Raw genomic sequence first — 24,489 nt, forward strand, 5'->3', positions numbered from 1 at the left:
ATTGTTTTATGGGAAGATATATACACACACACACACACACACACACACACACACACACACACACGTATGATTGCTTTTCAACCAAACGTACCAAATTACAAAACATGTGGAATATTTAGTCCTGTGAATGACTGAGAATTTTCTTTCTTTAGATGTAGTTTGCAAAGTGGGAAAACAATATGAAAAACCTATACTGGGTTGATATATCTCCATGAAACTGTTTCAGAAATATCACCACACACACAAACCCCAATAGCAAAGGCATAACACTGATTAGTAAACTGACAAAAAGATTGATCCCTAATTTGAAACCTCTGTCTTTTTAATATAACATTTTATTGCGTAGATTGTTTGATACAGAACAGCATTATTTTCATCACTTTGAATTTGGAAGTAACATACAACTGAATGAAAAGAAGAATAGAAGTACCCAAACAAAACATGTGATTCTCTGTTCATGTGGCATAAACCAGTCTTGTACACAACTTGTAGCAGCAGTTTTTTAAACGTTCCCTTTCAAAAAGAAATTTTATATATATATTTATTTATTTAATAGGAATTCTACACATTAATTGCCATTTCCTTGCATGGGCTGAAAGGATTTAAACTTCCTTCTTGAGTGGAGGAAGGGAGAGGGGTGAAAAGGCAGCCTCCTTCCCTGAACTCCAACTCCTCTTCTCTATCAAAAACATGTTCTACCAGCCCAGGAAGAATGTGAGGAAAGAACCTGTGATGGAGACTTTGGCTCCTCAAAACCATGGTGGTGTTACCTAGGGCTTGAAATGAAGGCAATGACTTATTACATCACACAGGTATCTATTGCTTACTTCTTTCTCTAGGACATTTTGCCTCCATAATTTGCTTTCAAAGGTAACTGCAGGAGTGGAGAACATGTAGCCAGATATTGTTGGACTACAACTTCCAACATATCCAGTGGTGGAGGATCATGGGAGTTGAAGTCCAAGAATACCGAGACAACCAGAGGTTGTTCCCCTTTGGGCTAGAAGATCTAACACACTGTCAGCTCTATCCATGTTAACTTCACACCACAGTTCCAAGATCCAAGCAATTCAGGGAAGAGCAACACACAGGGACATGGAGGTATTCTGGCACCCACTATAGGGCAATGGAAGAAGTGAGGATCAGCATGAGAGGAGGTGAGGGGAAACCTATAACATTTGGAAGTGGGAATTAAACCATCAACAGAGCTTGTTCTGGTTCAGCTGCGTCATTATAGCTACAAACATCAGATCTATTTTTAACCTGGTTTCCTTTCCTTTCTTTCCTTCCTTCTATCTATGCTTTCACAGTCAAGTGCTTATTGTAGTGATTGAATTCTCACCATTAGCTCCACTGCAATTCTGACAAGAAAATTTCAGATAAGTATGTTGTTGTTTTTAAAAAGCCCTGAGAGAAGATGGAAAAATGGGGGGAAATCAAAAAGATGTAGAGAAACTGAAATTAACTGAACATGCAAAACTAAGCCTAAGATTCACCCATAGTTTAAACACATTATAAATTTCACAGTTTAATATTAAGGGGGGGGAGATGAATGTGAGGAGAAGGGAGTGGGTCAACAAGAGGAAAACAGAACGAAACAAGGACAGATTTTTTTTCTTCCTCCATCAAATGCAACTAATAAAAACATCAGTAAAATGTGGCAAGATTTAATAATCTACTTGGATACACATAAAGGCTAAATAAAGCTTTAAATCAATAGTGATTATTGCTAGCAGATGTCCCGGCAGGGTGCTGGGAAATTATTTGCTACATTATTCCTGCAGCATAAAGTTTAGTTCAGGTCTGTCAAATCTGCAAACTCTTCCCCTCAGACAGAAGCCATGTATCAGGGCCTGCTAGAAAGATTATGAAATACATCTGTGGGGTGATCCACCCACTCAGTCTGGGAGAGGACACAGGTTTGACAGTCCTGGTTTAGTTAATGGCTTCTCCCCCACAGTACTGCGCAGTTTAGTGTGGAGAGCTGCCCAAAAAAAATCCCCCCAAATAATAATAATAATTATAATAATTATAATAATTATAATATAATAGCAATAAAAATAAAGGGATGCGTAGGTTGGCTTTGATGAAAATGATCATTTAACAGAAGGATCTTTTTTTTCATATAAAAAAGGAATCATTGGTACTTATTTTTAGTAATCCAAAGGAATGGTTTCAGAATTCTTTTCAACATACCCTCAACAAAAATCAAATCTATATCTAACAACCTTCTCCCCCCCCCTTTAAAAAATTTATATGAACTATTATTGCTTCAGAGTTATCTCCCCACCCCTCCTCCTAATTGGAACCCCCCAGGTAACAGCGGATATCAAGTAGATTGGCATAATATTCCCTTCTTCCAATTCCAAAGAAGCATCCAAGCTTAATATACCAGTACGTGTCCCATTTATTTTTCAATGGTTCTTGTCTAGGAGTATCATTTGAGGTATTGAGACAGTGGGTGGGAGAAGATCTAACAGTGTGAACAAAAGGGGTTCAAAGTGAGGAACAGCACAATGAGGCTCCAGAAATGAGTGCCTTCCTTTGCTCTGAAAGGGAAAATATACACTAACCTATCTACAAAACATGCTGCAAATTCCACAATTATTGCATTGGAATGCCTATACCTGATCTTCAAGTCAATCCAGATGTTGGAAAAGTTGCGTTTTTGGACTACAAGTTCCCAATCTAGGAGTTATGGTCCAAAAAGCAACTCTTCTGAACTTTTGAGTCAATCTGAATATAAACATGAATGTAATCTGTCACAAGGCTGATGATAGACAGTGAAGGCCCACAAGTGTATGGCTTATTTATTACAAAAAGGGAAAGGGTAAGTCCATACATGCAGTTGTACTGCCAGCTTGCAATGGTTCCATTCTTTTGGAGGGCAAGAGAAATCACTCTGATCACTGGTCACACATACAAATGAACTATGGGATGTTTTTTTGTGGGTTTTTCGGGCGATGTGGCCATGTTCTAAAAGAGTTTCTTCCTGACATTTTGCCAGCATCTGTGGTTGGCATCTTCAGAGAATGCTGGCGAAATGTCAGGAAGAAACTCTTCTAGAACATGGCCACATAGCCCAAAAAACCCACAAAAAAACATGGATGCCAGCCATGAAAGCCTTCGACTTCACACTGAACTATGGGATGATTTCAGTGTTATTTCCCCTTCCATCTTAAAGATCAAGTTACACAATCAGAAACTTCACCCAAAGATACAAGTGTTTGCCATGCTGGATAGCACAAATATCAGACATTTAGTTATACTTGTGACACATGGTTGCAAGATCTGTATGATAGTCTAGGACCAAACAATAAGCACCAACATGGACAACAGTTGCATCTTCAGCTGATTTTTATTCCAATTTGCTCTTGAATCTTTAAATGTTACAGGAAAGTAACCACCCAACCATATTTAAAATTCATTTATGCAGAAAGCAGCTCTACTAAAATTAATTATTTTCTCTTTCTCAAAATAAATGGGCTTTACTTCAGAACAAAGCTTGCATTCCAGCATGCCAGTTTAACTGGCCTGTGGATTACAGTCCTAATGCTGGCGATTTACAATGTCTCCTGTTGCCAGCAACAGGATATGCAGACTAATGCCAATTCCCCCAAATTGATGAATATTTAGGAAAACCTCCAGAAACCTTGGGAAGGAAGTTTGTTTTGTCAATGTGTACATTTTACTGGCAGTAGCATTTATTTATTTTCCACCTTTAAAGCACGTTAAGGTAGCAAGATAATTTAAGGCTTTTTTTCATTTTTTTTTTTCCTTTTGGAAGACTGAATCATCTTATTCATCAATGTAAAAAAAATTGCAACAGCTGCAGTTTTGAACAATATGCTATTTGCAATACTTTCTGCTTGCAATCTAGAGGGCCTCCTTTCCCCTCATGTTCCTCTTCATACCAGCCTGTCAACCCTTCTCCCTTTCCTTATCTCACACTGAATGTCACTGCTGAGACAACACCAATAACTGTTGAAGCTCTGTTAATGAAACCTATCTGGATAAACAATCTGAAGAAGGAGGGGGTAGTAAGAGAAGTGAGATCATAGTACCAAGCCTTACGCCATGCTAAGTCCCTTCCGTTGTGTGGTCAAACTGCACATGTGTTCAAACTACATGCATATAGACTTGTCCATGCAATCATGGTCCTTGTCTTTTGCAGAAGCCCTGGTTACTCAATCAGAGCATAACTATACATGGTTTGTATGCATGTAGGGTATGCTTGAGGCTTGTTGCTGCAATTTCACTCCCTCATTCCCCACCCACTGCAACACATGTTCAATCTACCTGAATTGGATATATAGCCCAATCTACCAGGGCTGTAGTTCACCTCCATTTGATGCTGTATGAGGAAGAGGATTCTATGTAAAATACAGTAGAAAGAGTTGCAAACCCAATAGGGAGAGTCAGCGAGAGATTAGATCAGAAGCATTTAAGCAGACAATCCAAGCTGCGTTGTAGATCTCCGTGGGCAAATATTGCCCATTGGTTTCTGCTGAACGCAGAGACTAGCAAAACTGACAAAATTTATAAAATATTAAAATAACAATAATATATTGAAGCACAAATCAAACATATATATATAACAGTGGGTTCATAATTTCCATAGGTTTTAAAGTCGCTATGCAACTCTTTCTGTATGCTCTTAAGTCCACAATGGCCAGAAAGAGCATTTTTTTTCCAAAATGACAGTAGCTAGAACATTATCCTTGCCAATGTGGGGTGAGGAAAGAAAGAAAGAAAGAAAGAAAGAAAGAAAGCAAACGAGGCTTAAATTTTTGTTTCTCCTAGTTTTGGCTTGGACCAAGTTTGAAAGTCGTAATCAACCATGTTAATACCTGGGACTGAATTAATTCTCCCCCATGTGGCAAATACAAACAATGTCTAATAAGAAAGACAAAAGAAAAGAAAAACAAAATCAACACCTTATTTGTAGTTCTTCTATTGGGATTTCTTAAAAATCTTCTTCCAGTTATCAGCTGCAGTTTCTAAGGGCTTCCTTGCCCCACTGACCCCTTGTTTCCAGCTCAGAGCACACACAAAAGCGGCTATCACAGATATACAAGAACAAGCTCACACACCCAATACAAAAGGTAACATTAATGCTTAAATGAAAAAAGGTCCTTTCCAAACAGTTTCATTAAAATATTTCTTTTTAAAAAATCATCTTTTTCTTCTTAAAAAAATCTATGATACCAAAAGACCTAATAAAGTAGTAAGGCACTCAAATCAGTATATAACTGTAGTCTCTTGCATTATTTATACTGAGAGATTTATGGCACTGATTTCAACTGCCATACCCTATCTCCTGCTCCCTGCCCACCTATCAAAACAGCAGGATGACTCTGCTTCGGTGTGTATTGGGGAGCTTGCAAGGTCAACTCTATCCTCACATGTGTGTGCTGGATCCATTTGCTGGGGTATGGCGGGAATCACAGCTGTCATTCAACTCCTAAGAGCTTAGGCGGGCTCTCTGCTGAGGCAAGAATGTGACTCATGGAAGGTTTTTTATTGTGAATCTCCAGCAAGTCCTGGATGAAGCCTGAGGGGCTCCCACGATCCCCCTTCCCTCGAGGAGATTCCTGCCCTTTTGCTGTTTGCTTCTGCGTGTTCTTGCTGGACTCTGCAAGACAAGGGCCAGCTGTTCGCATGGCTGGTCTGTCCTCCTTACAAACTATATCCTTCGCAGCATTGGTAAGGCCCTCTCTGCGGCTCCGGGTGACTGGCGATGAGCTGCCATGCCCCATCAGTGAGTCGCATTCATTTTCTGAGACGGGGTTGGTACTGCTGTGGAGAGACTCATTTTCACTATCCTCCTCCTCCCTGGAGCGGCCATCCTCCCTGTCACTCTCCTTCTCATGGTTCTTTGCACCCTTTGTCTTCTGGTGGATACGCTGATGGCGAACCAAGCTATGCTTCAGAGTAAAGGTCCGTTCACAGGTTTGACATTTGTAAGGTCGCTCCCCTAGGACAAAGACCAAAGTGTTTTTAGTATGCGTTCTTATATGCACATTCTCAAGCTGCACATTAGAAAATTACAAACTTTATCAATCTTGTGCAGAAAAATAAATTGTTTCATTAATCAGGTTCCTCAACTTTTCCTTTCGAGGTTTTGCTGTCTGTGGTGTAGCATAAAATGAACCCATGTCAGATTATAGAGGTTTGGGGAAGGTTCTTTTTTGACTCCAGAATCCCTCAGTCAGCATGGCCAGTGTTTCCACCCCACACTTCACCATTCACATGACCACACATGAAACTCATGCATGTAAACTATCAGCATATGGAACATACATTCCACTTTCATGCACTGAATCCAACAGCTGTTTAGCATGCTTGATAATGTTGCCTATTTTTTTGTTGAACCCCTGGCCTCCAACAGCCCAAGCTAACACTGGTTTTTGCACACTGACAGATTTTGTAAAAACAGCAGCAACTAAGCAGTCTGAATGTTCAAACTTTTGTCAGCATTTCCCCAGAATCTCTGTATTCTGTGCTTTAAGTTAAGAGTCATGGAATCCCAGGAGAAATGTACTGACCCTGACTCCAGCTTCCAAATAAAATCTCATGATATTCAATGCCTAGTTGGTTGCATATTTAGCTTCCCAGGAATTTAGGATCGTGCTCAGAAATTTTAACCCATATAAATATAATTTATGTTATCTCAATCTAAGTAACCTGATGATTCACATGGTAGTGGTGAAAAGTCTTGAGCTACCATTTTACTACAGTAAAAATTTGCTATAGCTAATCAATATACATTAGCCATTTTTGAATACATAGTAGAATAATAGAGGGGTCAGAGTCAAAGGTTTGGCATACTGACTCCACCAAGCCCTGTAGACAGATGGATATCCTTAACATGAGTTGTATGAAAGAAGACTTAGACTGTTTGCGACATGAATTAGGTGTTTAGCTCTAGAGGGATTTCCTTCAGAAAATTTAGCCAATCTGATGAAATTCAGCCAGCAGCGATGACAAAGCAGTTTTCCATTGCAGCTTCAAATAATGTTTCCTTCTCTCTCTCAAAAAAGGTGAATGTTATTCTCCAATTGGCATAGCATAGCTTTGGAAATGTGAAAAACAGCCCAACAGCTCATGACTCAGCATTTCCCTTTTGATAATCCACAGAAGAACGTTTTATACACCAATACAATGAATGGCGTGCTACTTCTATATGGGCTTTGCTACAGCACGGTTTATTTCTTTTTGTTATCTGTTCTTTTCATTAATGATTTTTATTTATATAAAGAGGTGTAAGGTCAACAAGAGAGAGTGGAAACCAACAGTAAAGCTATGGGGGGAAATCAGACCCCATGCTACTGTTAAAGGTTGATTCCGGGAAGAAAAACATTGAAGAAAAAGATTCCAAAAATAAGATACAGCCTGTCCGCTTCATACGTGGGCTTGCCATATGCGGACTTAAGCTTCCATGTACAGGAAGCCTGGGGACTTAAAATGGCATGCACACCTAGGGTGAATAGGAGTATATGGCCATAGAAATCAACGGGACTTTGGGTCCCGCATTTATTTTTTTTTTACATACATGAAGGGGGGGGGGGTCTGGAAAGGATCCCTGCATATACAAAGGTTCCGCTGTATATAAAGACATCTCTGACTATGCAGTCTTAGAAGCACATTCTCAAAATGCAGATTAGAAAACAATCACCACTTTACCAATCTTCTTCAGAGAAAAAAAAAATGATTTCATTGTTCATTTAGCACTACAGGTTGAATATCCCTTATCCAAAATGCTTGGCACCAGAAGTGTTTCAGATTTTGGAATGTCTTCATATATATAGGAGATACAGTATCTTGGAGATAGGAACCAAGTCTAATCATGACATTCATTTATGTTTTGTATACACCTTATACACATGGACTGAAGGTAATTTTACACAATATGTTTATTTTTATTTTATTTTGCATGAAACAAAGTTTGTTTACACTGAACCATCAGAAAGCAAAAGCATTACTATCTCAGCAACCCATGAAAAAGGTTTTGGATTTTGGATAAGGGATACTCATCCTGTAAAGTATTTCAGGAGATCTCTGACTGCATTTTATTTTGCCTTTACAAGAAGTGCCTACAGTTCTTTGAGAGGCAAGCGCACGTGCGTGTGTGTGTGTTTGTGTGTGTGTATACACACTGTTGTTATGTTCAACCTTTATAGTCAAAAAGCATCAAAATATTTTATATCTTCAAGTTTAAACATTAAATGTTTAAATGGTTTAAACGTTTCTACTGAAATGAGTGATCTGTGCAAACTGTTGAAGTGAAAGATAATACTGTTACTTGGATCCTGGTTAGATCCAGGTCAAGGGATCATCACTATGAAAGGACCCCAGAGCTTGGGAAAGTTCCTTCTTTGGACTACAGGTAGAGTCTCTGAAATACTTGGAACCAGAAGGGTTTGGCTTTTTTTATTGGATTTTGGGATACCTGTATTTTCAAATATGTACATAATGAGAGATCCTAAAGATGAGATCCAAACCTAAACACAAAATTCATCAATGGGCCCGGACAGGCCAAAATAAAGCTGCTTGAGTTCACTTTGGAGGCATGCTATTTAAATGATGCATGCATCTTAAGTGGCTGGAAGCTGTGCCAAAGCCATGCTCTAGTCCTAGCTTTGGCATAGCTTCCAGCCTCTTAAGGTGCGTGTGTCATTTAAAAAGCATACCTCCAAACTGACCCGAAGCAGCTTTATTTTGGCCTGTCTGTTTGGGCCAAAAGTTTCGTATACACCTTATACACATGGCCTGATGGTAATTTTATACAATATTTTTAAATACTTTTGATAATGAAACAAAGTTTATGTACCAGGGGTTCTCAAACTGTGGGATGGGATCCCTGGAGGGCACAAGACTTGGAGGCCTTGATCCCTCCTCCTCCTCTTCTGCTTCCCAAACTTTTTTTTTCTCCTGGAGGGGAAGAGAAATGCACTATCTGAGCCAGCCATGAAAAAAACTTTAACTTTTGGATTATTTCAGATTTTGGGATTCTGAATAAGGGTCACTCAACCTATATAACATGCTGACTAAGATGACAGGGGTATTCTGTGAGTTGTAGTCCAAAAATGGAATTTTCTAAACTCCAAATGATACTAATAAAGGTAAGCCATGTGAAAAAAAATCACAGCAGAATACATATTTTTAGATAGGTAAAAAGAGAATAGAAGGTCATTATCATGCTTAAGCCTACCAATCCCTTTAGCTTTGATTAACACTTAAGTCCTGAATCTCTAAAATGTCTCCATTTTCCTAGAAATGAAAAATTATATCACTTTTCCTAATTTCCTCCACAGACCTAGAAATGAGTTAATCAAGTGGGTGGAATCCTTGCAAGGCCTTTCTTGTAACAGCTTCTCACCTCTGCTCTATTTTGAGCAGCAGCATAAAGACAGTCTCTAAAGGAGATCAACATCTGGCCATGTGGTGGTATGATCAGCTGCAATGACTCTTAAAGGCAGGTTGTTGTGCCAGGTATAACAACGGGGCTAAACAGTTTGGGGTTCTGTTTAGGCAGAAGCCCAGCCCACCCACCCCCCACCCCCAGCTCTGATACTTTACAGCTACCTTCTGCAGAATCCCACTGAGTGAAACTGTGCAAAGTGCAAACCAGAAAGAAAATAATCACATTTTCTTGCCTTGAAAGAAAGTACAGATTGAGTGTGCCTTCTTCAAAATGCTTGGGACCAGAAATGTTTTGGATTTTTTTGGATTTTCAAATATTTGCATATAAATTATGAAATACCTTGGAGATGTGACCCAAGCCTAAACATAAGATTCATTTATGTTTTCATATAGACCTGATAACATACTCTGAAGGTACTTTATACATAATATTTTAAAATAATTTTGTGCATGAAACAAGGTTTGCGTACACTGAGCCAAGAGAAAGCAAAGGTGTCACTAATTCAACCACCCATGTGGACAATTTTGAATTGTTCAGAATTTCGGAAATCCAGGTAAGGGATATTCAACCTGTATGAAATATTGCCACTTTTCAGGACCAGGGGAGTATCAGAACACAAAATAAACTTGATGAATTTATTATACCTGTACTCTTATGATGACATTACTTCTTTAGTTTTCTGTTCCTTTCCACATCTCATGTTTCTCTAAAGATTTTTAAATGTGTATGTCTCTTTCTGTTTGTGTGCCTGCCTTCAAGTCACCTACTGACTTATGGTGACCCAATGAATTTCACTGGATTTTCTTAGACAAGGAATACCCAGCTCCTTCCTCTGAAATGCATACAACACCAGAAGTCTGGAAGTACAGATGGCACACAAAGCAGAAGAGAGACAGCTTCTTTCCTTCTTATGTCAATTTTCCATTCCTAACAACAGGAGAGGAGCCTGATACATAGGCACAGTACTGGTGTCATCAGGCCTAGCAATGGACTTCAGGATTTCCCACCCATTTTATTGGAAGTCCGATTAATACAATCTAGGGCCTTTTAACAAGCAAAACATGTTCTTGCTCATTTATTGAACTTACTACCACCATTACATTAAAATTAATACTTAAACTGATTAACACTTATACAAATAAAACAAATTAAACATTAAAATTCAATCATTTTAAAATAAGAAGGAAAACACACCACCCATTAGATCAGGGGTAGGCAACCTGCGGCCCGCGGGCCGGGTCCGGCCCGCCAAGGCCTTCCCAGCGGCCCCCGAGCAATCCTGCCGCCGATTTCCCCTGTTTTTCGCCGCTCCGGGCGCCATTTTGTTTTTCAAAATGGCAGCCGAAGTCTCGCGTGACCTCAGGATGTCAAAGGTCACGCGATATTTCGGCCGCCATTTTGAAAAACAAAATAGTGGCGCCCATGTAGGAGGCCTGGTGCAGCCCCTGGAGCACTCCAACAGGGCTCCAGGAGCTGCAGTAGGCCTGCAGCAGGCTCCACCTTGCTCTCTGCCCTCCTCCTCCTCCTCCTCCCTAAGAGCAGGGAAAGGAGGAGGAGGAAGCAGAAGGAGTGCAGAGCCAGGGAGAAAGGGAGCCAGAGCGGCAGCTGCAGCCACAGCAAGGCCAGAGGGCGGTTCATTGGGGGAGGGGGTTAGCTGGGTGTTCTTTCTGCAAACTTCCCTCTCAGCACCCTGGGGATTTTCGGGGTTGAAACTGTGTGCATGCTTGCTGCAGTTTATTTTCAGTTGCATTGTAGTAACTTCCTTGTTTGTAAGTTTATTAGTATTAGTATTATTAGTACTACTACTTGCCCTGGGTGTTCTTTCTGCAAAATCCCTTCTCAATGAGAAAGAGCAGGAGGAGGAGAAAGAGGAGGAGGACTGTGACTTTCCAAAGTGCATTTCTGTGTATTTTTGGTGCATTTATTGCTGAAAGGTCTGCTGTAACAATGATAGTAGTGGAGGTGGTGATAATGATGATGATGCTTTGGTGGAAGCTCTGGCCCATAGGGTGGAATCTCCACCCCTGGCATGTGGCTCCGCCCCTGGAGGGTAGAAGCTCCACCCCCAGCATGCGGCTCCGCCCCTGGAGGGTGGAAGCCCCACCCCCGGCATGTGGCTCCACCCCCGGAGGGTGAAGCTCCACCCCCCGGCTTCGGCCCCCCAGTTGTCTGAGGGACAGCAACCTGGCCCCCGGCTCAAAAAGGTTGCCTACCCCTGCATTAGATTAAAACATCCTTCAGCAGCTATCAGGTTGGCTGTCCAAGACCTGTACAAACAAGAGCAGGGGTAGGCAACCTTTTTGAGCCGGGGGCCGGGTTGCTGTCCCTCAGACAACTGGGGGGCCGAAGCCGGGGGTGGAGCTTCCACCCTCCGGGGGCGGAGCTGTACACAGGGGTGGAGCTTCCACCCTCTGGGGCGGAGCTGCATGCCAGGGCGGAGCTTCCACTATCTGGAGGCAGGGCCACATGTCAGGGGTGGAGTTTCCACCCTCCGGGGGCGGAGCCGCATAATAATAACAATATTTGCAAGAAGCTACTAGGCAAGGCCACAAAACAGCAAAAAATGCATGCCACTGTCTCAAAACACAAAGGCACAGGTAGTATAACCCCCCTCCCCCAATGAACAAACCTCTCACCTGGCTCAGTGGCTGTGGTTCTCTCTCTCTCTTCCCTCTCTTTCTCTCCCTTCCTCCCTCCCTCTCACTCCCACCCTCCCACCCTTTCTCTCTCTCCCTCTCTCCTCATAGAATCATAGAGTTGGAAGAGACCCCAAGGGCCATCCAGTCCAACCCCCTGCCATGCAGGAAATCAGAATCAAAGCATGCCCAAAGGAGCATGGGGGGGGGTTTGCAAAGACAGTAAGGGAGTCACAAAGCATAGGAGAAACATAGAATCATAGAGTTGGAAGAGACCCCAAGGGCCATCCAGTCCAACCCCCCTGCCATGCAGGAAATCAGAATCAAAGCATCCCCAAAGGAGCATGGGGGGGGGGGGTTTGCAAAGATAGTAAGGGAGTCACAAAGCATAGGAGAAACATAGAATCATAGAGTTGGAAGAGACCACTAGGGCCATCCAGTCCAATCCCCTGCCATGCAGGAAATCAGAATCAAAGCATCCCCAAAGGAGCATGGGAGGGGTTTTTTTTGCAAAGATAGTAAGGGAGTCACAAAGCATAGGAGAAACATAGAATCATAGAGTTGGAAGAGACCCCAAGGGCCATCCAGTCCAACCCCCTGCCATGCAGGAAATCAGAATCAAAGCATCCCCAAAGGAGCATGGGGTGGGGTGGGATTGCAAAGATAGTAAGGGAGTCACAAAGCATAGGAGAAACATAGAATCAGAGTTGGAAGAGACCACTAGGGCCATCCAGTCCAACCCCCTGCCATGCAGGAAATCAGAATCAAAGCATGCCCAAAGGAGCATGGGAGGGGTTGCAAAGATAGTAAGGGAGTCACAAAGCATAGGAGAAACATAGAATCATAGAGTTGGAAGAGAGCACTAGGGCCATCCAGTCCAACCCCCTGCCATGCAGGAAATCAGAATCAAAGCATGCCCAAAGGAGCATGGGGGGGGGGGGGTTTGCAAAGATACCAAGGGAGAGTAAATCAGTCACCAAGCAGAGGAAAATACATGCACCAACCAACCTCTTCAGTGGCTCGCTCCGGCTGGCTGGCTGGCTGGCTCTTACTTTCGCTTTCCTTTTCTCTGCCGCCTCCTCCTTTCCCTCCCCTCCACACTCTTTTATTCATAGAGGGAGGCGGAGAGAGGAGCGCAGAGCTAGGAAAACGGAGCCAGGAGGGCGAAGGGCAGAGAGAGAAGGGAGGAGGGCGGAGCCCATTCGGAGGGCTGGCGCGGCCCTGCAGCCCTGGAACAGGGCTGCAGCAAGCGCCCCGGGCCTCCTAGAGGGGCGCCGCCATTTTAAAAAACAAAATGGCGGCCGGAGCGGCGCCAATCGGCAGCAGGGGCGAGCGCGGGCCAGTCCTAGAGGCTTCGCGGGCCGGATGCGGCCCGCGGGCTGCACGTTGCCGATGCCTGAACAAGAGTGTCTTTGCCTGGTGGTAGATGGTTAACAGCTAGTTTGACCTTCTTTGGCAGAGAATTCCAGAGGCTGGAAGCAGCCACTGCAACGGTCCTCTTCTGCATATCCATCAAATAAAAAATTATAGAATTGGAATGAAAATGGCAAAATAGAAAGAAGGATTTTAAGACCTAGGAAAGCTTATGTGGTCATTCGCACTGCTGTCAATAATACTGAGCCCCTGCTTACCTGTATGGGACCTCATGTGCCTTGTCAAGTCTTGCAGAGACCAGAATCTCTTGTTGCACACTGTACAAACTTTCTTTCTCTTGTCTGCCTTTGATTCACTCTTAGCCCCACCAATTGCCTTTGGCTTCCTGTCATCGTCACTCTTCTCAGAAGATTTTCTCTCCAAGCTTTCCCCCTCGGAGACACTTTCGCTTTCTTCATTCTCCCTTCCTGTTGCCTCACCATCTGTGGGGGTTTCTACTACCTTGGTGTCCATTCTGGGTTCTTCCAGCTCAAGAGAAGGATCTTCTTGAGCAACTGGAACTTGGGCCGTATCCTGAAAGGTTTTGTTTTCATCCTCACTGCTCTTTTCGTCTTTCCTGTCACTGTGCACATGAGCCTTTCTGTGTCTGGCAAGAGTGCCTGCAAACTTGAAAAATTTCCCACAAGTGTCACAAGTGTGCTTGTTTTCAGTCTGAGCACCACTACCTGTGCTCTGGTCATTCTCGGCCAGCTTAAAATCCATTAGCTTGCTAGCAAAATTGAGGTCAAGGCTTCTGTTGCTGACAGAGTCTTCTTCTGGCTCTTCTTCATCCTCACTTAGTTTCTCTTGTGACTCCTCCACGCCTACGTCCTTTTCCTCTACCTTCTCATCTCCTTGGGAGAAGTCAATTTTTTCCTCCTCTTCTTTGGGGCTGCATTTTGATACTTCTGGAAGCTCAGTTGCCTCCTCTGGGTGGTCTCGCTCTCCAGAGGTCAAATCAAGAGCTTCACTTCCTCCACTTGTATTCTCCAAATCTGACTGAATGTCTGTAAGAGAAAACAAGAGAAACACTGAACCCACTAGCAATACAAAATGCAAGAGACCTCATAAAGCCTCATTAACATTGCTTCTGATGACTTTACCACCATCCACAGACATACTTATTCAGGGTCAGTGTTCAAAATATTACTGGTCAAGGATTATCAGCTCAATCCAGACTTAGGGCCCAAATAGACAGGCCAAAATAAAGCTGCTTTGAGTCACTTTGGAGGTATGCTGTTTAAATGATGCATGTGTCCTAAGAGACTGGAAGCCACGCCAAAGCCAGTCTAGCCACACTCCAGTCTTAAAGACTGGAGCACAGCTTTTGTGCAGCTTCTGACCTCTTAAGATGTGAGTGTCATTTAAACAGCAAACCTCCAAAGTAACCCCAAAGCAGCTTTATTTTGGCCTGTCTGTTTGGGCCCTCAGTCATATTTAAAAGAGACTCACTGAAATCAATAAAGTTTACATTAGTCATGAGTATTGTACCCCACTAATCTCCTTTGCTTTACACGTAGTTTGATGAGGAATGTATTTACACTACATAATTATTGCAGTTTGATACTACACTGATTGCCCTGTTTCCTTTTTATGGAATTCTGGAACTTGTGGTTTGGTGAGTCACTTGATTCTCTAGTAGACAGTTCTAATGTTGAAGTTTAGTTTCAATTAGCAGGTTATTCATGCACAGTAATTTGTCACTCGGTTGTAACAACTTCTGTGCTGCACAGGAAAGGACTATTCAGACTACCTTTTGTACCGAATTGTAACCTGAATTAAAAGTGGGAAGTTCCCATTGGCACCGGTTTTAACACATCAGGATCAAGGTCTTGCACACCAGATCAAGGGCAAATCCCCTTTAGAGCGGATTTTCTGAAAGTGAATTATTTCCTGTTTAATTTTGGAAAACCCGTTTCTTCCTTGCTGCCAGCAAATGTGAATTTGGCCCCAGTCATGATCGGGTCAAGTTCAGGGGAGGGATTAGGTCAGAGGGTGGGCAGTGGGTGGAACATGGGAGACGTGTGCTCCGATGAGAGGGCCCTTAAAACTGGGGTCCCTCAAGGAGCCATTCTGTCTCCCATGCTATTTAATATCTACATGAAACCGCTGGGAGAGATCATCCGGAGACATGGGGCGCGGGGTTATCAGTACGCTGATGACACCCAGATCATTTTCTCTATGTCTCCGACTGATGCAGTGACTGAGGATGGCGTCTCTCCTCTCGTGGCCTGTCTGGAGTCAGTAATGGGCTGGATGAGGGAAAACCGACTCAAGCTGAATCCAGAGAAAACGGAGGTACTCGTGATAGGTTCCCCTGGTCCAGGAATGACGGTGGTTCCACCTGTCCTGAACGGGGTCACGCTCTCTGTGAAGGACTCCGTGCGCAGTCTGGGGGTGCTTCTTGACTCGTCCCTTCACCTGACTGCTCAGGTGAATGCGACGGTCAAGAGCACCTGCTATCAGCTTCGGCTTATTCGCCAGCTGCGCCCATACCTGGCCCAGAGGGACCTTGAAACTGTGGTACATGCCCTGGTAACCTCGAGACTGGATTTCTGCAATGGACTCTACATGGGACAGCCCTTATACCAAACCCGAAAGCTTCAAATGGTGCAGAACATGGCAGCTAGGCTGGTCACTGGCACGTCCAGGGCCAGCCATATAACACCGGTTTTAAAAAACCTCCATTGGCTGCCCATTCGCTTCCGGGCGCAATATAAGGTGCTGGTGATGACCTATAAAGTCCTAAATGGCTTGGGCCCAGGATACCTGAAGGACCGCCTCTCCCCATACATTCCGCCTCGCACCCTCAGAACATCTGGGCAGCAACTCCTTAGGGTTCCCGGGGCGAGATTATCCTCCACCTCTAGGAGGTCCTTTTCCATCGCCGCCCCGGCCCTTTGGAATACGCTGCCCATAGAGCTCCGCTCAGTTACCTCCCTGGCCCAATTCAAACGGGATTTGAAGACCTACCTGTTTCAAATAGCATTCCCCGATTAAGTCCCTGTAGGCCCCCCCGCCGCACAGGCCGCACAGGCAATGGTTTGGCTAACCCGGGGGCTTTTGTTTTTGTTTTTTGTTTTAGTCTGTAGTGTGTTTTATGTAATTTTTGATATGGTTTTAACTTGAATTTTGTGTATTTTTAACTGCTGTAAACCGCCCTGATCTTATGGAAGGGCGGTATACAAATAAAATGTTTATTATTATTATTATTTATTAACATGCCTCTCCTCTCACAAGTGGCTTCTTCTCTTTTTCTGGTAATTTTTATTTTTGACAGATTATGCGAATGCTTGTGCTACAGGTTGATACATACTGATAGAATGTGTATGTTTGTGCTACATTTCCCTTTCATTTGCTTGCTGCTGGCATGGCACGTCACTTTGCAAGTGGCATTTTTTAAAAAATATTTTTTTGTGTGTGACAGAATATGCGAATGCTTGTGCTACATGTTTTCCTTTCAATGTGGCAAACTGATACAATGTGTGAATGCTTGTGCTACATATGTGTGGGAAAAGGAGGGAAAGCAAGAGGATGCAAAGGGGAGGGAATTGAAATGACCTGAAGGCACACAACACATGCACATACCCAAACAAGTTGACAGAATATGCGATCGCTGCCACCAGTTGTTTTTTTTAAAAGGAGGGGGGAAAGCACTCATTCCATTGCCCAATGGTTGTAGGGCACATCACCTTGGCGGAAGCAAAAGTGAATTTGATTGACAACAAAGGAGGCTCCATTTTAAAGCAGTACTGCAAATGTAAACTTCAGAGGGGCAAAATGCATCAATCAAGGTAAATTGATTGCATCAATCAAGGTAAATCTGGGGAGATTCAGTACCGGCTCAGCGAATCCAGACTGGATCTACCCAGGGCAAGTAAGTTAGTGAGAATGGGGCCGAAGTGTTTATTTCACAACTTGGTGAAAATTGTGAGAACAACCCCATCTTTATTTCTCTCAAGCAGCAATATACTATAAGCATTAGAGGCGGGGGGGACCAAATAAGGTATTCAGCAATACTTTATTTGTAGTTCTTTATGCCTCCAAGTCATTTTTGATTTCTGGTAACCCTAACATAAACATATCATAGGGCTTTCTTGGCAAGTTTCTTCAGCGGGGATTTGCCATTGCCATCTTATTAGAAACCATCTTATTAGAAACCAAATAGTGAGTGACAGAACTTTTTAATTCTCAGAGCTCTGTGACAGGTTGGATAATAAGCTGAGGGGATGGAAGGAAAACTTGGCTTCATTTCAAAGCCGCAACATTTCTATTTAGCTGCATTAGAGAACTGAAAAAAAAACCGGACCACTGCTCTGTGACACCACCAACAGTCCCTAATCAAAGTATGGCCAGATCACAGATTTTGGCATTCTCTAATTGGCCAGTACAGCTTTCTTTGCTTTTTATAGTATCTATTATTACAACAGCATCAACTGATCACCTTGATTGCCTTAATGGCCAATATGAATTTAGGTTTTTGAAAGCGCTTTCTATGCATTACATACAGAATCAACAAATAATCTGTGGCCCTCTGAATGTTGTTAAGACTGCAACTTTCATAATTTCTTACTTGTTGGCTGTACTGGCTACGAGTGATGGAAAGTATTACCAATAATATCTGGAGGGCTACAAGATTAAAAAAAACTAAGCCTTGAATTCAAGAAAACATAATAGCTGCTTAATAAATACAGGGATTCAAAAACTGATTAATAACAATTTAAGTTATATCTTTCATGCTGACACACCAGAGCAGATATTTGTAAATGCAAAGTTATATCCCCCAACATAGAAAGACTCCTTAGACTAATACATGACCTTCAAAGACCTAGCTAAGTCACAAAGAAATCATCAGCCTCTAGATATTTTAAAAACATGTGGATGATAAAATGTTGGAGTTTAAGAATCATTAAGCTGGGTCTGTACAAAGGGAGTGACACCCCAAAGAAAAAATTTATACATTTTCATAATTTTTGTGTAACAAAATAAAATGGATCATTTCTGCACCACCAATATGTTAAAAATATTCAGTGTTTCCCATTATACAAAGGTCAGACAAAATAGAAAACCTACCTATTTCAAAGGAATAGAAGAGGTACACATCTGATTAAAAATATATTTGTTATTGTGGCTCAACAATAACTTCATCAGATATTTCTTATATACTGCAGCACTGAGAAAGCTGGTGTCAATAGTTCAAAGTAGAAGGCAGTAATGGTTCCTAAGGTGCTTTTTTAAAAAAAGATCTGCATGCCAACAGCTCAATATTGATCCATCTAAGAAGGGTTTTCAAAGGAATTGTTTTCAGCAAGGAACATACTTTATTGTTCCTCGTAACAGTCATAACTATAGTCATGTTGAACAGATGGGGAAAGGGAGCAGTAACCGTTGAGATTTTTTTTAAAGATCCAAAGTTCAAAGTTCCTGTTTTGTGTTTATCATAGTAGCTTAAACTCCATCCATTACACATAAAATGGAGCAGGAATGGGACTTCCTACAGGGCTAGTCATATTTTACCTTTAATATGACAGAATAAAATCCAGCCATATAATTTCTTGGGTTTGTAAAGCTAACAGTATACAGTGGCAGAGGACAGACAAGATGTAGAAAATTAAGAGCCTTATCACATAAGAAAAGAAAGCCGAAAGGGATCAGGAGAGTAGCAACTTTATCCTTGCCTCTCTGCATGTGGTTGTAGCACTTCCATTCTCCTTTCTGAGGGAAATGATCATAAAAGCATTCCTTTTGCCAAATTGATTTTTCCAGTGTGGTAAAAGACACTTTTACAACCATCTCCCTCAGGAAGATAAGTGCTTCCACCGCATGCAGAGAGGCACAGAGAAAGCTACTACTCTCTCAATCCCTTATGGTTTTCTTTTCTCATGTGATAAGACAGTAAGTTCAATACAGTACCCAGCTTGGAGGCTCAAATGGGTAAAACCACTCTTCCAAAGGCCACCTTCTCAACCATTTTCTAGATGAGAGAGACATCTATTCCTATGGTCCCTGCTGGCTGGGGATATTAGGATTTATAATCCAACACATCAGAAGAGAGACACCAAATTGGGGAAAGGTATTCTAGATTGCAAATCCAGCTGGAATTGTAAGAGCCTTAGCTAGCCTCTCTTGAGCACCCATGCCTAAATCCAGCTGTTATTCCCAAACTCAGCAGACGTGCTAAATCAATTGGTGAATGATAATTCAACACAGATGTCAAACCCAGTGATTCAATGGGTCTACATTCCTGCAACAAGCAAATGGTTTTAAGCCAAATATTCATCTATCTAAGGAAATGCCAGCCTTACATGGAGTGAATAGTGGGTTACAGGTAGGCCAAGCTCATGAGTGTTTCTTGCTGGCTGTCAAATGATGCAAGTTTTAAGCCAGGATATTTAGAGGGCACCAGGTTTGGAAAGGCAGCTGTAAGGCATAACCTGCTTCACAAGAACATCACAGAAATCAAAATGGTGATGCTCTGAGCTCAATCAGATTAAAATATCATTGGGGGAGTAGGGGAAGGATGTTCTGTTTTTGCAGTTGCCCTTTCTTTAGTGCCAGGTAGACTGTTTCCAGCATAAAACTGAAGCCAAAATCTTACACCAGCTAGCTTATTTTTGTCATTTTTCTTTAAATGAGAAGAAAATATATTCTAAGGAGCAACACCCCCCCCCCACACACAAACATATTTCAACATACTGTGTTGACAGTGACATAAAATGCTTTCACTTCCTTTGAAAAAAAACACAATATACCATGCATTAAAAAGCATTTAAAGCCCTACATGGCTTGGGCCCAACCTATTTGAAGGATCGCCTGCTCCCATATAATCCGCCCCGCACACTCAGGTCCTCCGGGAGGAATCTATTGCAGCCTTTAAAAACCAGACTAACTGCTATCTCCCAGAGGGCCTTCTCAGCAATTGCTCCCAAACTATGGAACGGCCTGCCAGACAAGATCCGTCAAATTGCCAGCTTAGACAGCTTTTAAAAAGCTGTCAAGACGGGTCTCTTCCGGCTGGCCTTTCCTGAATAAAAAGTGCCCAGCCACAGAATGACTGCCCCTCACATCATGCCCACCACTCTGTCCACGTCATATTTTGTGTGTGTGTGTGTATTATTCTATTTTAATAGATATTTTAATTGTAACATGTTTAATCCTGTTTTAAGGGGGGAATTTGGGACATAATGTTGTAAATGGGGATTTTAACATGTTGTGAGCCGCTCTGATTGTCTAGTTACAGAAAAGCGGGATACAAATAAAAGTTTTATTTATTATTATTTATTTATCTAAGAAAGTGGCTCATTTAGAACAAATTAAGTAGCACAGCGGTGGCTTTTGTGACTGTACGGCACAGTGAAAGCAGAGTGCAGTCTGCATTCTTGTCATGGTTAAAGGAGAAACTCTTTCAGGGTGGGGTGGAGACAGGAATTCACTTCTTAAAACCTTGAAGTCCAACAACAACTGGGTGGAACGTCAGAGCATTAAAAACAGGTCTAATTGAAATGCCTACATATGAATGTGTGAGATAAAGGAATATGTTATTTGCACAACAGTCAGTTATGTAACACAAGCATGCCAGCCCCAAGGACTTTAGGTATATCAGCTCTAAGGATCCCTACAGAACTTTTTTCATTTTTTCACTCACCTAGTGGAGAAGGAAAATCTGAACAGATCTCCCTGACTACATATATGCTCCTGATCACATGCAATTGTTAAGATCTGTGAATATGTTGCACAATCACACTGGGAGAACTTGAAAAACTAATAGAAAGAAAGAAAGGAAGAGCTGCACTGCCTTGTTTGATTCTTGGCTCAAAAGGTCTGCAAAATATTGTCATCATACCATATTGATTCCTATTGTTGCTTTAACAGCTTTTTAGAAAATCAGTGACGATTACTGATTAGAAATGGTAGAGTTTTTAGCATGCCTCTACAATCACCTTTAATTTCTGCAGAATGGCAAGGTCTCCCCTCTTACACACACACACACAGTGCCAATCCCAAAAAACTTCCACTAGATGGAACACTTTAGTAAATTTGCCTTCTCTCAAGTGGAAGTTTTCATACTGCTGCCAATTAGATTTCTCATTCAGTTTTCCTGGATAACTGTGACATGCTTACATTTACCTCTCAGTAAGCATAATCTGTACTCTTTGCGTGCAGTAATGCATCAGAAAGTAATAGCAGTTTATCTCCTGCATTATACCCAGAGAAGGGAAAACCCAAATTAAACATCCATGAGGTAGATCCTTGAATGATGCACAAATGCATAAATACTGTACTCCTTCTCCACATACCCAAAAACTGTTCTGAAGTGAACCTGCAGACTGATGTGAGGGAGAGTAGCTGACAGTGAATGAGACTACGTGTGAAAGGCATCTGAGAGTCCAAGTAGACCACAAGTTGAACATGAGTCAACAGTGCGATGCGGCAGCTAACAAGGCCAATGCGATTTTAGGCTGCATCAATAGAAGTATAGTGTCTAAATCAAGAGAAGTAATAGTGCCACTATATTCTGCTCTGGTCAGGCCCCACCTGGAATACTCTGTCCAGTTCTGGGCACCACAATTTAAAAAGGATGTCGAGAAACTGGAGCGTGTCCAAAGAAGAGTGACTAAAATGGTGAAGGGTCTGGAAACCATGCCTTATGAGGAACGACTAAGGGAGCTGGGGATGTTTAGCCTGGAGAAGAGAAAGTTAAGGGGTGATATGATAGCCCTGTTTAAATACTTGAAGGGATGTCATATTGAAGAGCTCGCTCGCTTGTTTTCTGCTGCTCCAGAGACTAGGACCCAGAGCAATGGATGCAAGCTATAGGAAAAGAGATTCCACCTCAACATTAGGAAGAACATCCTGACAGTACCCTTACTGTTCGACAGTGGAACACGCTCCCTTGGAGTCTCCTTCCTTAGAGGTTGGATGGCCATCTGTCGGGGATGTTTTGATTGAGATTTCCTGCATGGCAGGGGGTTGGATTGGATGGCCCTTGCGGTCTCTTCCAACTCTACAATTCTATGATTCTATGAGTGTGTTCCACACATACCCTCAGTCTAACTGTACAAGGGGAGGGCAGTGAGCGCTGGGGAGGGAAATACTAACCTACTCTGTGAACTCTAATAGTCCCTGAAAATCATCCTCTTCTTCCAAGCTGAAATGGATGGGAAATGCTATGGCGCTGAATACAGCAATCAATCACTTTATTTTTATCCTGCTTCCCCCCCTCCCCAAAGAATGAGACTCAAAACTTTAAAAACATGGTTTTAGGATGGGAATGCAAGGTGAAGGCTGGTCAAAAAGGGCACTGCATGTTCACTGTTATATGTCACATCAAGCCACTCCTAGAAACATCTGACAAGGGAATGCAGACCCTTTAGAGGACACTTGAGAACCACACTGCCAAAAAAATAAAAAATAAAAATGGAGGGTGTGGACCACATGTTTTGCAAATGCATGAAGTCTTCAATTCAATCTCTACCAAATCTAGGTCCAGTTTATCAGGCCAATAGTCAAGGATTATGAGAGTGGTAATCTAAAGATCCACACAGTACCAGATTGCCTACTCTTGCCCCAGTGATTACTTCCAGTCAGCATATACTGAACTATACGGTTTGGCTTGGTATGCAGCAAGTTCCAGGCATGTAAGAGCAATTGTCCCGAGGGAGCTGTTTAATTCCCTGGAGATCAGGGGGGAAATGGTCACACTTTAGAACAAGTTGAAATGAGAGCATAGGTGCCATAGTTCCACTACAGTGAATACAACGTAGGTGGGCAACTAGTCTTAGGAAAGAGGCTGCCATTTCACCCTTCAAACTTAAATATACAATGATGCCAAATGGCCATAAAATATCTTCATACCCCACCCCACCACTTGATCTCCCAGCAGGAAAATGTTCTGAACAAACTGAACCAAGAGCGTAACGTGTAACAAAGATGGGGGGGGGGGGGACTCAGAAATAAAAATTAGGGCACAATTAACTCATCCTAAGACAGCAGCAGCAACAGCAACAAATGCAACTCAGTAGAAGTTGTAAAATTCTTTGTGATGGAAAAACAAATGAATGGGGAATAGGACAGAGGAAGCTGTTATATGAAAGTTGCTATAGGAGATACAGTGGCCGCATCCCCTTAGTACAATGCAGGCCTTATGGATGTTTGTGTCTCATTAATCTTCCATCAGAAGTTGCCTTCTGCACTATATACCATCTGACTTTGAATCAAGGAAGATCATGAGTTGTATAAAGAGTCCTGTATCTTTTAAGCATAGCAGTCATGCCACTTCCTTTGCTACTCTTGTTTCAACTATTCTTTCTGTTTTTCCACCACAAATACTAAAACACCAACACACGACAGTTGGCCATTTCTACAGCAAGCAGAGACCTGGAAGGGATTACACTGCTCATTAGTCAGATGGCTAATTAGGCTACAATTCCACATGCATCCCTGGGATAATTCACAGAACTTTGTTGAATATACAAATCATGACTTTCTGGTGCCAACTTCATAAGCAGTATTGGGGGGGGGGGGGGGGGGTAACAAAGACTGATGTTCACTACTAATGTAAATACACAGAGAATAAATAATTATGGTGAATGTTGGCTAGCTGTCTCTTCCGAGTAAGGAAAAGTTCGGTGATGCTTGCAACTCTGCAATCTCCTGTATTTAAGCAAAGTTACTGCCAATTTAAAAATTATTATCCCAAGACTAGTTTGGACCAAGATTCTTGGTGATAAAATTGCAAATAGCCATATTACACTGAACTGAAAAAGAGGGACAGGAGGAGAAAATCTAGATACAGCTTCTCCACATTTATTTAAATCTAGAAAAGAGTGGCCACTACAAAAACAAATGTCTTCAACAGCATTGTATACCTGCATTCAAAGCCTGCTTTGAACAATTGGTCTGAGAAGCCAGCTACACAAGCAAAAATCTTTAAATCAGTGATTCTCAACCAATGGGGTCGAACGACTCTTTCACAGGGGTCACCTAAGACACATATTTCCGATGGTCTTAGGA

At 42.3% G+C, this 24,489-nt stretch overlaps 1 protein-coding gene across 6 annotated transcripts in view; it reads right to left on the reverse strand.

Moving 5' to 3' along the window:
* Window positions 1–317: 317 nt before the first annotated feature.
* Window positions 318–24,489, reverse strand: part of RREB1 (ras responsive element binding protein 1) — a 169,409-nt gene continuing 145,237 nt past the window's right edge. For 5 of the 6 annotated variants that reach the window (XM_089516686.1, XM_089516685.1, XM_089516683.1 and 2 more), the window contains 2 exons: window positions 13,695–14,483; window positions 318–5,977 (listed from right to left, as the gene is read on the reverse strand). In XM_089516686.1, the coding sequence (XP_089372812.1) occupies window positions 5,454–5,977; window positions 13,695–14,483 (1,313 nt within the window). In that variant the 3' untranslated portion in view covers window positions 318–5,453. Of the gene's footprint in view, window positions 5,978–8,833; window positions 8,935–13,694; window positions 14,484–24,489 lie in introns of all 6 variants that reach the window. The other variant, XM_089516689.1, reaches the window with a different exon arrangement.

Source organism: Sceloporus occidentalis, unplaced genomic scaffold, assembly GCF_023333645.1.
Source record: "Sceloporus occidentalis isolate IW3139 unplaced genomic scaffold, rSceOcc1.0.p SCAF_3, whole genome shotgun sequence".
NCBI classification, from domain to species: domain Eukaryota; kingdom Metazoa; phylum Chordata; class Lepidosauria; order Squamata; family Phrynosomatidae; genus Sceloporus; species Sceloporus occidentalis.